General features: G+C 35.1%; 2 protein-coding genes across 3 annotated transcripts; one reads left to right on the top strand and one right to left on the bottom strand.

Annotated features, from left to right (window-relative positions):
- Window positions 1-285: 285 nt before the first annotated feature.
- On the bottom strand, window positions 286-3,788 carry LOC116126480 (F-box/kelch-repeat protein At1g67480). Of its 2 annotated transcripts, none has more exons than XM_031412160.1 (4): window positions 3,497-3,788; window positions 2,579-2,648; window positions 1,610-2,473; window positions 286-928 (listed from the first exon to the last, which is right to left on the bottom strand). In XM_031412160.1, the coding sequence occupies exons 3-4, from the start codon at window positions 2,137-2,139 to the stop codon at window positions 301-303; spliced, it is 1,158 nt and encodes a 385-aa protein (XP_031268020.1). In that variant the 5' UTR covers window positions 2,140-2,473; window positions 2,579-2,648; window positions 3,497-3,788; the 3' UTR covers window positions 286-300. The 2 variants fall into 2 exon arrangements, with proteins under 2 accessions (XP_031268020.1, XP_031268021.1); XM_031412161.1 differs by lacking the exon at window positions 3,497-3,788 and adding an exon at window positions 2,747-3,137.
- An 8,178-nt stretch (window positions 3,789-11,966) lies between these two features.
- Window positions 11,967-15,455, top strand: LOC116126422 (small ribosomal subunit biogenesis GTPase RsgA 1, mitochondrial-like). Its single transcript, XM_031412114.1, has 5 exons — window positions 11,967-12,784; window positions 13,369-13,590; window positions 13,686-13,880; window positions 14,017-14,210; window positions 14,835-15,455. The coding sequence occupies exons 1-5, from the start codon at window positions 12,128-12,130 to the stop codon at window positions 15,040-15,042; spliced, it is 1,476 nt and encodes a 491-aa protein (XP_031267974.1). The 5' UTR covers window positions 11,967-12,127; the 3' UTR covers window positions 15,043-15,455.
- Window positions 15,456-16,461: the final 1,006 nt, after the last annotated feature.

Raw genomic sequence — 16,461 nt, 5'->3', positions numbered from 1 at the left:
GGCCCTAAAAATTAGTGAAGATACACCCAAGCTAACCCAAACACCCACGGTAATTTAAAAAAAAAAAATGCGAGCAAGAGAAGGCAGTCAAGGCACTGTCAACCAGAATGCATGATAAGAAACTAGATTTCATCAATAAGTCTTGAGGCCTAAAAGATTAGTCCAATAGACTCGTCTAAAACCTGGCAACACATTGCCAAACCAAAACAAATAAAAAGTTTTTAACCTGATTCAATTAAAATACAATAAGCCAACCAAATCTGAAGAAACATTTTGGAATTTCGCAATGAAGCTTTACTTTCAAGCAATGATTGTCACACTGCACAAGCACAAACCAGACGGCTTTATCCTGGAGGTCTGCCATTCTGAACCTGGAGCTGCATGAGGATCATACAGCAGAGTGTTGTAACCAGGTTCTTCTTCTAGAGAGAAAAGCAAAAGCTTTCCATCCAGTATCCCAAATCGGAACCCAATGGATGAGCTACCAGTCAAGGGAACTGGCACCATCTTCCATGAATTGTCCTCTGGATCGAATATGGCCAATTTCCTCTGGTTTTTCCACTCCATACAGAAGAGCTTCTTTTCGATCACAGCATGAGCAGTGACCATGACACAACCATTCTTCATCTGACACCAGGCGTGCCTCTCAGGGTTGTAGACATCAACGAACCTTGAATTTCCAATGGTGAAGCTCGACCTTCCACCCATAACATAAAGTTTCCCATCAAAGCCACACGCAAAACAACCCCATCTTGGTCTTCGAAGACTCTCTATCAGGGTCCACTCGTCAGTTTCGGGGTCATACACCTCGGCACTTGAGAGGCTTTCTCCATCTGTCCCATAGCCTCCAACCGCATAAACCATGCCATTCACCTCAGCACAAGCAAATTCATAACGGGCCACATTCATGTTTGCCAATTTGCTCCAACTGAAATTACGGAAGTGTTACAAAGCTAGCAAGAATAGAAAAGCAAGCCAACTTTGAACAAGAATAACGTTTCAGACTGCAACAGCCATAATAGACACAAATAATGCAAAGACGCACTCCCAGATTAACCAACTTCCCACATCCTTCTACAATTTCAATTGGAGTCTACAATCACTTCAAAGGAGTTAACATGATTGAGGCCAGTGATGATAATTTAATTGGAAGTCCCAGTTTATAAACCATTCACCCAACTCACAACGTGCACAGAGACCTTCAAATCAGGGCGGATGTAGTACATGGCCCACCCCCAAATTTGATTAAAAAATATTAATATATACAATTTTTTGATTTTGGCCCACTCTAACAAAAATATTAATGTGTAATTAGTTTTTATTTTGACCTACCCTAACAGAAATTTCTGAATCCGCCCCTACTTCAAATGGTAATATTCTTAACTGGTAAAATATATCATAAATTTCCCCAGCCAAAGATATAATAGTAATCAAACAAATTAAATTTCTTGGCATCCACTAGCCTAAGATATTATTAGCAATTACTATAAGAGAAGTACAAATATTTCATAACTGCTCAAAAATTCTATTCCTGACAAGTGAAAATTGGCAGATCCAATAAACCATGACAAAATATTAAGGCCAGCACAGAAGATGAATGGAAACAAACCTGTTAAGGCAAGGATCATATTCGTAAACATCTGCAGAAGCAGAGCCAGTCCCATCAATCACTGAATAACCAGCCATTACAAGAAGCTTTCCGTTAATGACAACCACCCCAAACCCAGCCTTCACTGGACCAGGCATCAGTGGAAGAAACCGATGTTTGTTTCCCTCACAATCCAAAACCTCCCATTGGCTTTGCTTTCCTTCTGCATCCATAGTTAAGATGCAAAGCCATTCCTCAAGCAACCCAAGTAATTTCCTGACGGTGATGAATTCTTTGCTCCGGATATAAGACCTCCATTTCTTGGAGACAGCACCCATAGAGGGGAAATTGGAACGAGGAACAAGTGCAAGGATGTACTTTGACACGTCATCTGGGAGCCCTGGTAAAATGGGGCTGTCCAGATCATTAGCAACCTCTGAGGTTAAACGAGGATTGCTTTTCGAATGAGTTAATGTGTGTTGCTCGCTCAATGTGGAGAAACACATATTTGGTTCTGTAATTCTCTTCTTTCCACTTACAAAACCAGGCATTTTAAATATTGCAAAATGAGGAGAAGTTGATGATTCTTGTACTTGTTCAATTATATATTCCAGAGAACCTAACTATGCTTTTGTTTCAAATGACAAACAATTGATTAAAGAAATTCATGAAATCCATCACCTATGGGCATTTTACAAGACCAAGGCATAAAAGATGTTGCAGAACGAATCACTTGAGCAGTAAATGCCGAGGATTTTCTATGTTTTGTCCAGTCTGATTCATACTCCATACCAGAAAGTTTGCTCTTGAAGTAGTTTCTTCCTCTTAAAGTGGTATCTTCTAGATCTCTAATTTTAACTCTCCCACCACACATTTCCCAGATATCTACACATAAAAGGAGAAGATCGTCACAATAGTTTCAAGTATAAGAGTACACAAAACCCAGTACTTATCCACAAGATCATAAGAGTTGAGAGAATATAAAATTACCAATCAAGGCCATAGAACATAGCAAGTTCTAGCCCCCATTAACCTCCATTTCAATAGATTGTTTAACCACCTGAATCAATCGCATTACAAAAAGAACAGTCAATTAAAATTTACAAAAACTGGATGTTAGTTATAAAAGTGAATAAATACATAAATAGCAACGCTGACCATAAAAGGCAATTCTACCAGCACGTTCAAATTTCCAGTTAACTAACGTAATTATGGCTCGTCATAGATTTGACTACAGTTTTCAAAGGCCGGCACCTAAAACTAAAATGGCATACTATAATTGCAAAATCAAGCAAACAATTGTCAATTATATATATTAATTTGACCGCCCAACAGATCACTTGTTCTCCACTTTATCGAAGACAAATGAAATGGACACAATAAAGGATCCAAAAACCATTTCAATATTTCTCTTAACTGGTAATAGCATAAATCTCAACTTCAACAACCTACCTACCAAAACCCAAGAAGGTAAAAACCAGAAGAATGAATTTAACAGATCTCCATTACAAGGCAATATCACCTCCGAATAATGTATTAATAAACGGAATTGAATAAACGGATCCGACATCGATAAAGTCCTTAAAAATATTTGATATTGAAAAACAAAAAATCTGATTAAATGAAGCAAGGATATTAAAATCCAAATTCGCGGAAAAACAACTAATCAGATCTGAGTTGAATGTAAAACGTAGCTTGACAACTGGTTCTATCCCTATTATAAACCAATCAGAAATGCTAAGTTTAAGCGTCAGAAGTATTCAAACTCTTATATATTTGACCGACACACCTGTCGGACACAAGAAAAAACATGTCCGAATCCGACAAAATGTATAACGGAAGATAACAATCTTGAATAAGTAAACAGATCTGAATAGTCGAAATAACCATAAAGAACGCAAGAATTACCTGAAAATCGGAGGTTACGGGATACGGAAAAGCTGAAAAAGAGTTCGTTGAAGAAAGAGAGATAATGATAAATGAATTGTCTTAGGTTGATGGTGAGCTAAAAATGAGGATGAATAGATATAAATATATGGAAAGACTAGAAAAAAGGAGGAGAAGATAAAATTAACAGAGCGCCACCACGTCAAGATGAGAATGAGATTTTCACTCAAACCGGTGACGGTGAGGATAAATAGATAGATTATAGATAGAGACAGAGTGACGAGTATTATGTAATAGTAATTGTTGTGTTGTGTTGTGTTCCCAAAATAAAAGGGTGGCAAAATATTTTCTTAATTGCTTTGTCGAAATTTGAACTCGTGATCGTGGGAGATTATTTTAGTGTGCAGCTGCAGCAGGAGATAGCATGATGGTTTGTTCTGTATCTAATCTGATTGATGGTTGATTATCGTGTTGAGTGTGTGGTTACAAGTGGTGGGTCATAGTGAATTTGTTGATTGATGTGGAAAGGAATGTGGACTTTTGGGGTGAGGGGTGTAGAAAAGTTCTATGTAAATATTATATTATATTTAATTTAATTTAAATTAAATATTATTTTGGTTAGATAAAGTGGAGATGAGATGACTGGTATCCACGGAGTCGTTCTCTTTTCTTTATTTATTCCTTCGTTTACTGGCTAATATGCAAGATGCTTGTTTTAGTCTAATCTACTTGTCAATGCTAGTGTCCGGATAAGGAAATCGTGACGTGTAGATTTGTAGTTATTTGTTAGGAGAGTGAATTGATACATCGAATTAATTAATCGATAATCAGGATTATATCACGTTATTTGATGTATTAATTTGGTGTGTTTTTTCGATAATTGTAGCATTACTCATTACTAAAATAATAAACGAATCTCACAAACCTGACTTGGCACTTGAGTTAATATTATCATATCAACTGACGACTCTGATTAAATGTGAACGATTGTTTCTTAAGTACAAAAGATCATTCATTCATAAAGAACAGTTGTTATCGTAAGGAATAGTTATTTTTATGAATGTAACATTCATTTCTTATAGAACAGTTATTTATTCTTATAAAACAATCGTTCCTTACAAATGAATGACTGTTCTTACTTATAAAGGAACGGTTGTTTTTACTTATGAAAGAATAGTCATTCAACGATCGTTCTTTCATAAAGAATAATTGTTCCTTCATAGTCGTTTCTTACGAAAGAATAACCATTCATCCTAAAGAAACGATCGTTAATCTCTAAGAGACCACCGTTCGTATTTAATCAAAATTATTTAGTGTCTTAGATGTGATGAGAGCTACCAACTCAATTACTACACTAAATTTGTGAAATAAAGTTTGTGAGATTCGTTTGTGATCGTATCTTTATTCTTATTAGAATCTTTAATTGTATATTAATGAATTAACTCAAATAATTAGCAATAATAAAAATAGAGAACGCACCTATTTGCAGTACTATAAATTGATGGCAAAGGAATGTCAATAATTTTACATTTCAACAGTTGTTTTTGATTGGTCGATTGCTTTAGTTTTGACTCTTATGGATAAGGAAATCGTGACGTGTAAATTTTCAGCTATTTATAGAATCTTTAATGGTATATTTTATGATTTAACTCAAATAGTTCGCATTAATACTTTTGCATTTCAACCGTTGTTTTTTTATTGGCCGATTGCTTTGGTTTTGACTCTTACGGGTTTCTCCTATTTTTATTGGTAGTCGTACTACCAAAATTCCAGTCAATTATGATTTATGACAATATCATCAAAGTGGGATGTGGAATATATTCCCATTGAACAATTCAATCTTATCTTTCTATTTTTTTTATATTTTTTTTGTTTTGAGAGTAAAATGGAGTCACATAAAATAGAAATTAATATGGCCCATCAAATGTCAATTGATTTTATATAGGGAATCAAAGTGAGAGGGATCGATTGGTAATTTGAAAACTGACTGACATGGACAAATGAATCCAATTTGCTCTATATGTCCCTTACCACAAAAAAGTTGTGGTACAACCAATCGAAGGAGTCAAGTTCATTGAGATTCATATTAGCTCTCACGCATTGATCTTACATATTATAAGCAGAGTACTTATAAAAAAAAAAAAAAAATGTCTTCTCCATCTTATTTTTTTTTTACTTATAAACTCAATTTATAAGTTAAAAAAAATTATAAATAAACATGTCAACTTAATTTTAGAATTTTCAAATTAGTTTAACCAGTTTATAAGTTTAGACAAACACCTCTTAACAAACTTTCTACATCTTTCACGTCTTTGGTTGAGGACTAATCCTGCCATCTGGGGCGATGGATTTATTCGTATACTGGTACGCGTGGCTGCCACGCAATGGGAAATTTACCTAAGGACGTTTAAGATTTTAGAAAAACCTGGCTAATGAAACATAAATATATGAGTTGCTGCGTTTATACGTCGGTTGGGTCAGGTCGGGTTTAGTTGGGTCCAGAGTGTGGAGTCGGGTCAAATATGGCTGCGGTGGGCCATAGGATAGTGTGCGTTGCCGCGTTGGACCCCCACGAATGGGTAGGATTAACGCATAGTCAGTTGGGTAGATTAGTTGGGTCTACATTTCGAGAAAAAGAGACGCGTGCTTGCGCTAAGTGATGGGACCCAACCCTTGATTTTATAAACTCATTTGTTGTTGGTTAAAAATCCAGTGTGCGCGTCTGGCATTTATATTACCGTGGACAGGCAATTCTCTCCACGTATGCCTGACAGTTTCCACTTTAAGATTAACGTTACTCTTAAATAATTCGTTCAAATTAATGCGATAATATCACGTTGATTACAGAATATTATAATAAATAATTAATGTAATTTAAACAATTATTAAGGCAATTAATTGATAATTTTGAATCTCGACCATATATTATTAAGTATATCAAGGATTTAGATGTATGTAAATCCATAGATACAGTACAGACATCATCAAAAAACTTTTTTGTGTTACAGAATCATATCATCCGATAACTAAAGTAAGAAACATTATCTCAACTACAAATAATATAATATCTAATTCACTGGGCACATTATTTCATGTATATTCTCTTAAATATATACTAATTGACATATCCGTTAATGTAAAAGAATTAATAATTAACCATCTTTAGATAATTGACTAATTAGATAATAATTTTTAAATATATTATATTATTTAAAAAATCCTGATTTTGAATCACTTCGATTTATAATTAGAATGATTATTATTGATTTACTTAATCATAAATGTCTGCAAACTGACCCGTAAAAAGTAAATAAATAAATAAATTTGATAAATCGATTACACTATTAAAGTGCTTTTGCCCTTTAATGTTATGGGGAAAGTGGAAATCAACCTATAAAATAGGTGAGGGTGGTGGGTCACCTCACCGGTGGTTTAAATTACATTTGAGGACAAATCAATGATAGTATTATAAGCATCCTCCACACTTTCAACGACTCATATTCGGCTACAACAGCTGTTCAACAAAGGAAAAGGGCAGGGCTTGTCGTCGTGCCACACGTGTCACATTACTATTTGGGAATATCTCGATCTTATTTATAGCATGTGATAAATTTATTATTATATCCCACAAATACAATAGCGTGCACCAAACACCGCCCATTATGCTCTTATTAAAAACCATGCCATGCCTTGCAATCGTTCGATGAAATGTATCTAACACTATCTCTTACCTTCATCTTGAAAGAACCTTTTCAAAATTAAGGTAAGATGGAAGAATCTTGAAAATCAAACTTTTTCTTATTATTTTAAATTTTATATATAAAAAAAAAAATTAGAACGTAACCGTAATGTTGACCCGAAGATATTGACTGAAACAAAATTGATTGGAAATTAATACAGCTTTAAATAAACAATAACAAAGGTTGAATTTGATTCAATGGTTATTTTAAAGCCGACCATACCATTTTTTCAAGCAAAGAATTTATGGATAAAGAGAAATATCTAACATTCAATGTTATTAATGGTGACTCAGAGCCAGTGATGGAAGGCATTATATTTTATAGTTGAAAACATTTTCTCGGGTATAATTTCTTTTATTGGGGGTCGTTATGGCAACGGCAGAATGGCCTTTGGTGTTGCAAAGAGGGGTTTACATTCCCGGCTCTCAGCTACTAGTTTTCATGTTTTAAGGTTGAATTAAGTCAATTTAATTTGTTAATTGTTTTTCGAGTAAACAACTTTTTCCCACCCAAGGTTTTCATTAATGGCCCTTTCCCACCCAAAAAGTTTTAAAATACCACTTTTCCACCCAACGTTTATATTCCATTACTACCCAAAGTCGATTCCGGCCGATTCAGACGATGAAAATTCTCTCTTTCACCAACCTTCGGTCTCCTTTCTACAAAACTCCTCACTCCAACACCCAATTTATTGCTGATTGTCGATCACCACAAAGCTAAAGTTTCATATTCTTAGTTGATTTCTGACTAATTTCAACGGTATATATTCAATTGGTCACTACCATTTGATCCACCGATCTCTGATCTACAAAAACCCTCTCACCCTAACTTATAGTAACTCGGAAAACGTCAGTTGAGAAAGTGAAGTATATTTTTGATATTAAAAAAATATAAACGTTGAGTGGGAAAGTGGTATTATGAGTGATAAAATGTCGGTAAGGTAAACCTTGGGTGAGAAAAAAAATTGTTTACTCATTGTTTTTCGTGTGGGTAGAGTACAGATAACATAAACATCATTAACATGCTAATTAAATCCGTCATTATACTTGCTAAGTTAGCGTGTTTATCTTGTGTTGTAGATGATGTACTGTATATTTAATTTGTAACAAGCTACAGAATTATGGTCGAAGAGAATGGTGTAAAAAATATGATTACTTTAATTTAAAGACACTAAAAATATATAAATATTGGAGGACAATGGTCTCTTCGTCGAAAGTATAAGTTTTATAGGATATCACATCATTTACACCACTATATAGTGAATTTATGTTATGTGTGAATTTCTTTCTCTTATGTATCTTTACAATGAATATGATTGATAGTTATTAAATACAATAATTACATGATATGGATGTATTAACTTGCAATACTATGTTTGTAATACTATCATGATATCGCATATTTTTTCTTATTTATATGATATCCTTATGTTAATCTAATTTTTTTTTTTCCAACTAATCTCCATTTATTTACGCACATAGGACTAAAATTCTTTATAATAACCAATACTAGGTGGCATGATAGTAAAAGAATAAAAGCAACTTTCATAAGCTCGAGTCTCTTTAAGTACTAATAAGAGTGACTACTTGAACTTTTACTTGACTGTTAGTTTTAGGATATTGAGAGATTGGTTAAGATACACGTAAACTGGTTCGAACTCCCCTAGTGATAGAAAAAAAAATTCTTTATAAATCTTACAAAAATAAATCAATTACATTATAAGACAAGATTCAAAAAATAAAAGAAGGATCATCTACAAATAAGATTGGACTTCCATCACGTGGGCTTTTCCTCATGTAAAGAGTATTTCTAAATGCACCACGTCCAATAAAATATACTCTCAAGTCTCAAGTCTCAACCCATGTTTACCCTTTCACATTTCCCACCATCCTAAACCTAAAGCCCAACTTCAATTTCGATAAGCAGCCCCTATCCGGATTTATCGGTTGGCAGGTAGCAGTATTCATTGTGTGAAGTATTAATAAGATAATTTTTTTTTTTTTCTGGTGATCGGGAGTGTCCGAGTCAGTTTATGCATACCTTAACTAATTTATTGGAACCCTAAAGTTGGCAACCGAGTAAATCTCATTAGTGATCACCCTTATTAGCAACCCATGTAAATCGAACTCAAGACCTCTTGAATAATATACCCAAAAGTCCAATTTGACCGCTGGGGCACCTAGTGGTGGTTAACAAGATAATATTTCAATGTAAGATATTTGTCTGATTTATTTTAATTGTTTTTTCTTTTTCTTTTTTTGGTGTGTGATTTTGTATATTAAAATTTTAGTTTATGCAGCGATTCAATATCTTGTTGCTTGTTGTGCATTGCCTCTTGAAATCATTTATGGTTGAAATCAATTGATTCAGTTTCAATTATTAGTTTGTTATTTCTTGTGGAATAAAGTGATGAGGTTTTAATTAGTCTTGTTACGCTCTTCATACCACAAAAGTGCCCCACAATTATTGCAATTGTAAGATGGTTCACTAAAATTGCAGGGCTTCATTTCCGCAGTTAACAGAAATAAAAGTATTTTTTAAAACATAACAAACTTAATAATGTTGCTCCAAAAAAAAAAAGGAAAAACCTTCAATAATATTTGTACATGTATTTTGACACTTTTAAAACTCATAGTCGCATTATTCTGAGTGTGTATCCTTCACATTAGATTTTTAGTTTTGTTGATGTTAGATTTTGACATCAACTAATTGCACGTGGAAAATATTAAGCGAACTCGGAGATCACACGTGAATATGGGGGTATTGGATTGAGGAAGGGATGAAGAACAATGTTTAAAGTGGTTCGGATGCTCAAATAAGCGAATGCTATGTCCACTAATACTGTATTAATGTATAAAGTCAGGACGCGTTCAACGAGCTGATTTATAATTTTGAGAGTACAAGAGAGAGAGAGAGAGAGAGAGTATGCTATTCCAAAGTGAAATTAGCTAATCCCACAAACGGGAGAGGAGCCCTCTATTTATAGTGTGATGAATTAAGGTAATGATTACTAAATCTGTGAGTAGGGCAGATGCTGTGCAAATCATTCTCTGCATCCCATTGCTCACTTGCTCGAGTGATTTCCTCGACTTGTGCAGGGATTGGACACGTGGATCGTTTCTAGCATTTCGCCAATCTGGCGCATACCCACTGCACTGGCAGGAGCATGCCGCTTACATCAGCATGCGACGTGGCTGTATATGAATGATTGTAAAACCTACCTAAACTCTGACCGCCCATGCTGACAAGGCTCGGCGTCAACCTTATTTTTCGCGGCATAACAAGTTTATACATGGATTAACACCTGCTAGATTTATTAAGTCGATAAAGATCATGATAATCAAGACAACATAATTATTTAAAAATATGACATTCGCCACCTCTCTTTCTTTTCAATATAGACATTCTGTATTTCCTACTCTCCTTGTATTTTTGCTTCTTCAACTTACCTGGAATTCAAAATAATAATAATTTTTTACACCAAATAACCAAAAACTGGAAAAACAATAATTGATTTATTCGATAACTATTTCATAACTATTAAAAACATATTGCCAATCCTTTATACACCAAATAATTTACACACACAAATTTTTTGTATTATGGTAACTAAAATCAAAGGAAAAAAGGACAGTTATCTTGGTTTTGAACTATATCATGGACCATATTTTCTTTTATTTATTTATTTATTTTTTTGTGACTGGGGGTGTCCGAGCCAACTTACGTGTACAATCGAGGACCAGAAAAACAATCACAACTTACTAACATATCAAAAAAATAGATAATAATTATATGAAAATTTAATATTATCTACCTCTTTTTCTCTTCAATTCAAACATTCTCAATTTCCTATTTTCCCTGCACACTTGTGTTCTCAATTCAACAGCACTTATGTTTCCAGATTTATATTCCAATTGATAGTTTCTTATCCTTCCCAAATATAATTGTTGAACAGATAAATGTACACCTGTAAATGGGAAGATTTTATACCTGACCAAACATCAAAATTATGTAAATATGATAATCATGTATTAAATATTTAAATTTTTTATCATCATAGAACTAATAAGAACATATTGTATGGTACAATTCATTGAGCATCATATTGTCCAACTGTTTTTATAATAAAATATAACAAATCTAAATTGGTTAATTTACTATTATTCATAAAAATCACATTGTTATGTATATTATTTATGTAACAATTATGTATAATTTATGGTTCGCCCAATAGCTCATTACAACTCTATAGGAAAATTGATGGTATGCTAGTTACAATGTAAACTCAAATCGACCTTAATATATTTCAGTTATGAATAAAATATAGTTCGACAAATGCTTTATAACAATTATGTAGGCAAATTTATGGTTTGACATGTGGCTTATTACAATTAAATATGATGAAACATTAGTGTTTGGCAGTGATATTTTGAATTGAAGGAGACTTTGATGTACTTCAACTATGCATAAATCACGGTTTGGCATGTCTCTTATTACATTTTTATAATCATATTGATGATTCGATATCCTAGATTTTTTCGGTTGGCGGGTAACAGTATTTCATTGCGTAAAGTATTAACAGGATAATATTGTATAATTCAATCAAAATTCGATCAAAATATACACGCCTATAGAATATTGGTTTTGATGATTATAAGGTATTCAATTTAAATTAACAAATAAAATTTTCGTGCTGATCTTTTCTGCAGATGTAATGCTGAAGCGATGTCGTTTAAGGCAACTAACTGTAAATGTCTGTTGCTAATCCTTCAAGAAGCTACTGGACACTCAAATGCTTCCACTGCTTCAGTTTAGAAAAAATGGATAAAACACCCAATGCGTGACTTTTCGCTTCCTTTGTTTTTATCTCTTCAAATTTTGATCGAAAATTATTGTTACACTAACGATCTCCATGCCGATCTCTTCAATTTCTCTCTTCCGTCACCGAGCAACCGCCGTTAACAACTTCATCCGCCATGTATCAGCTATCCACCACCGTCAAGCCCCGATCGTCACCGCCGCAGCTAAGCACCAGCAACAAAAACCTAAAAACTATGTTAGCAAGAATCTACTCAGAGCCAAACAACACACTGTGAAAGAATTCTCCTCTCTCGCTCCAGTTCTCTCACCACAGGACAAACAGAACCTGACCGAGTCCCAAGCAATAGGTACTGTAGCCGCCGCCCAAGCGAATTTCATGCGCGTGATCGTCCAACCAGAACCTTCTAGAACCTCCGATTCGTCTTCCAACATCACTAGTGGAGTCGAGCTGCTGTGTGTGGTGAAAGCCGTGCTGAAGAAGATAAAACGGAGAGTTTTGGTCGGGGACAAGGTGGTGGTGGGGTCCATTGATTGGGTGGACCGCAGAGGCATGATTGAGAATGTGTTTCAACGGAGTACGGAGATTCTGGACCCTCCCGTGGCGAATGTGGACCATTTGCTCGTGCTTTTCTCACTAGACCAGCCCAAGCCAGAGCCATTTACGCTCACAAGGTTCTTGGTTGAGGCTGAGTCGACAGGAATTCCACTCACCCTAGCATTGAACAAAGTAGAGCTTGTTGATAAGGAGGTTAGATACATTTTGTTTATATTATTTCATTATTGTTTTGTTTTATTCAAATCTGCCTTCTAATCTTAGCTTCAGTTTCTAATTTGAATTGGCATGTTATTAGGATGTAATATCTATATGATTGAAGGTGAAAATAAACTTTGCTTAGTATTAAGTTTATTGCAACTTTGCTTGAAGGTGAAAATTTGATAAACTTTGATTTTAATTCGGGTTTATGATATTTGATAAATTCATCGTAAACCAATTGGGAACTGCCGGTTTGTGAGAGAAAGTTAATGAGATTGGCTTCTAGCCAATCTTTATTGTTTTAATTCTGAATGGCACGTGAAAAGAGAAATGCCTGCACAAAGCTGTGGATTATAGTCAAGCTCGTGCTGCAACTAACAGTAGTGGTGTTATTGTTGCTGTTTCTTTAGGACTGTTGATATAAAACTTACAGGATTACACCTATCTCTCAATCAGTGTTTGAATTGGTTGTGGGAAAAATATCCCGCTCTCTAAGCACTTCTGTTCTATTCTAAATCAAACGCATTTTTTTTCTTCTATTCCAGTGCTGTTAATGCTAAAATGTCTTGGCTCTGCAGACACTGGTTGGATGGAACACTAGGCTGCATGGTTGGGGCTACGAACCGCTGCTTTGCAGTGTCGAATCAAAATACGGACTTGACTCTCTTGCATCAAGCTTGAAAAATCAAACAACTGTAATTGTGGGTCCAAGTGGAGTTGGGAAGTCTAGTCTTATTAATGCTTTGAGAAGCAATCCTAGTGCTGCTGATGCTGCTGAAGGGGATAATTGGTTTGAACCAGTGGGGTTCTCCTAACCCTGTTCCTTCACTTATTTGTCTTTCCTTTTGTTTGTGTTTGGGTTATAATTTCGTTCTTGTACATTCACTCTCTCCAGATTTTGGGAAGCAAATGGTTAGAGGATCAGCGTGTTGGGGAAGTTTCAACCAGAAGCGGCAGGGGAAAGCATACCACGCGCCATGTTTCTTTGCTTCCATTATCTGGAGGAGGTTATCTAGCTGATACTCCTGGGTTTAATCAGCCTAGTTTACTGAAAGTAACTAAGCAATCTCTTGCACAAGCTTTCCCTGAGGTTTGTGCTTTTAGCCTGTTGACAGTGATTTCGCACGCTTCATTTATTTAAGCTTTGACTGTGTTAAATTTATGAACAGGTAGTGATACCTTCTCTTTTCTATTGTTGATTCTTTCTGTTTCTATTTTCTCCTCAGATTCGGAAAAGGTTGAAAGCCAATGAGCCCTTGAAATGTACATTCAATGATTGCTTGCATATTGGTGAACCAGGGTGCGTTATAAAAGGGGATTGGGAAAGATATCAATACTATTTTCAACTTCTTGATGAGATCAGGATGAGAGAGGTGTTTCAGTTGAGGACATTTGGAACCAAAAGAGAGGGTGATGTAAGGTACGTAAAATTAGATCTCTAGTGATAGCTACATATTTGCCATGTTGTGGCAGTTCCACCCAGAACGTAATGGGTGACTCCTACAACACGTCCTTGTACAATGCTCAAGGCTCTAGGCTTTAGGCTGAGTAGCAGGAGCAACCTTTAATTTATTATGAGCCCAAACAATGGATTCAATAAGTTCTTGCCAATAACCACGCTTGCTGAATAGAAACATTAAACTAAAAGCCCATACAAATTGAGCACCTAGAAAAAAAAGGCCATATACAGATAATGAAGAACCGTAAGACTGAATTACCTGGGATGCCTGTGCCCATAAAAAATCGCGGATCCTGCTGGTGGAACCAAAAGTTAGATAATGTTATGTTCAATAAGCTCAACGGCCATTAAAATTGAGAGTAGAAACATTTTGGTCTGAAATAGCAACTTCAGTTTCATTACTCTATGGCCAATAAATGTTTGTATTAAGCATTTATACTGACGACTCTTCCTATCTTTTTCCTGTACTTCCTTTTCTTCTAGACCAAATAATTTGCAAAAATGTAGTTCAGTTCCTTGTTAGTATAACTTTGCAGGACAATCCTGGTTTGATAACTGCATTTCCAATTGTCAAATTGTTTGTAGGTACAAGATGGGTGACATGGGTGTTCAGCAAGCTGAACCACGATTGGAGCCTAAAAAGCACCGAAGACAGTCTCGCAAGAAGATCAACCAGTCAATATTAGATGAGCTGGATGAGGATGAGGATGAGGATGAGCTGGATGAGGATGAGGATGAGCTAGACTTGGAAAATGATCCCATTTTGAGAGATATGAGGAACGAAAGCCAGTAGAAAGTTGGTTTTAAACAGTAAGTGTAAATGAGTAGATTTTTGACCCTCTTTTTTGTTACAGCTGCTACACTGAATTCATCGGTACGGGTAATGATGTGATACCAATCAGATTTGTGAGTTTTCTTGGATAGAGAATAAATCCTTGTATAATGGCTGCTAGTGGGACTGATTGAGATCTAATGTGTTAACATTTGCAATTTTCTCTTTCATGGTATGCACTACCCACAGCGTTAATTTTTGCAGAAACAGATGTCAGGCAGTAAAGCAGTGAACTAGTGAAGATTTTAGGATGTAAAATTGAGTTCCAGCTTGTGTCTTTTTTTTTCTAAATTTTAACCCTGTTTTTCCATGTACCGGTTTATAAACTTGGCATCTGATGCTCCAATATATGATGCCCTTAATTTTGTTTGAAATTCAACCTAAGAAACCTTGTCTCGTTATAGATGAACATAAAATGAATGAGTTAATTCCGTGGACTGAATTTTGCTATACATATTATTGATGTCAAGTATTTTTAAGGATTAAAGTACAGTTGCGAAGCAATGCCGGACCACTTCGCTTTGCTTTGTCTGCAAAACTCTTTTAACACCATCATGATATTGACTAAGGGCAAGGACTCCTCCATATTCGTAATTTAAAGTATTGAAGGGAATGTCTTGTGCTAGCTAGTTAGCCTCTGCTGGACTTAACGTGGTAACCAGAATTGACATTTAAGTGGCTACTTAAAACCTGAACTTTCTATTATTCATATGCACATCAACACTGCCATCAGTCAACTGAAATACTTCGCATAGTAACAGCTTAGATATTATCACCAATACTCCAAATCTTTGGAGTATCCTAGCGATCATGCAGTTTATGATCTCATCCAACAAATGGCCATATAGATAAGGAAAAAGAAAAACACACTCCCCTCAAGGCTGAAAACATTGATATGTTAGATCATCACAGATGGAAGACAGGAAGCATTCAAACCACTCTATAGGATAATAGGAATATACTTAATAAAAGATACCTGAAGCCAATAAACTCGCCAACATCTCTCTAATAAAGAAAATGAGAATACAAATTTCCTTGTTAACAAAATCAGGTTGACTATATGAAATGATGAAATCACCATTCAATCTTATTGATTGTCAATTTCATAATTTCAAGCATTAATCAGGTTTGCTCAAATTATTGTTGTGGTTAATGCACAAGGCAACATCAATTTCCCAAAGAGAAATCAGAATTCATTTTTCCCTGAACAACTAGTATAATCATTGGCTAATTCAGGCGAATACTTTGACATACCATCAAGCAGAACCATGCTTAACTTCTATCAAAATCTCACAATTCTCCAGAAAAAGTTAGCTACATAAAACTATAACATTCACTTTCATTTCAGCTATGCAGAAACGTCACTTTCCAGGGTTTACT

The sequence above is a fragment of the Pistacia vera genome, unplaced genomic scaffold (genome assembly GCF_008641045.1).
Source record: "Pistacia vera cultivar Batoury unplaced genomic scaffold, PisVer_v2 Contig18, whole genome shotgun sequence".
Classification (NCBI taxonomy): Eukaryota; Viridiplantae; Streptophyta; class Magnoliopsida; order Sapindales; family Anacardiaceae; genus Pistacia; species Pistacia vera.
This window is presented reverse-complemented; position numbering and strand designations above follow the sequence as displayed.

What these genes read in the sequence shown, in the direction of transcription:
- LOC116126480 (XM_031412160.1), bottom strand. Translation starts at nt 2,139, where the DNA reads ATGCCTGGTTTTGTAAGTGGAAAGAAGAGAATTACAGAACCAAATATG. An exon ending in TATGATCCTTGCCTTAACAG is followed by an intron (nt 929 to 1,609) that starts GTTTGTTTCCAT and finishes CCGTAATTTCAG; the next exon opens with TTGGAGCAAATTGGCAAACA.
- LOC116126422 (XM_031412114.1), top strand. Translation starts at nt 12,128, where the DNA reads ATGCCGATCTCTTCAATTTCTCTCTTCCGTCACCGAGCAACCGCCGTT. An exon ending in TAGAGCTTGTTGATAAGGAG is followed by an intron (nt 12,785 to 13,368) that starts GTTAGATACATT and finishes TTGGCTCTGCAG; the next exon opens with ACACTGGTTGGATGGAACAC. An exon ending in TTGCACAAGCTTTCCCTGAG is followed by an intron (nt 13,881 to 14,016) that starts GTTTGTGCTTTT and finishes TTTTCTCCTCAG; the next exon opens with ATTCGGAAAAGGTTGAAAGC.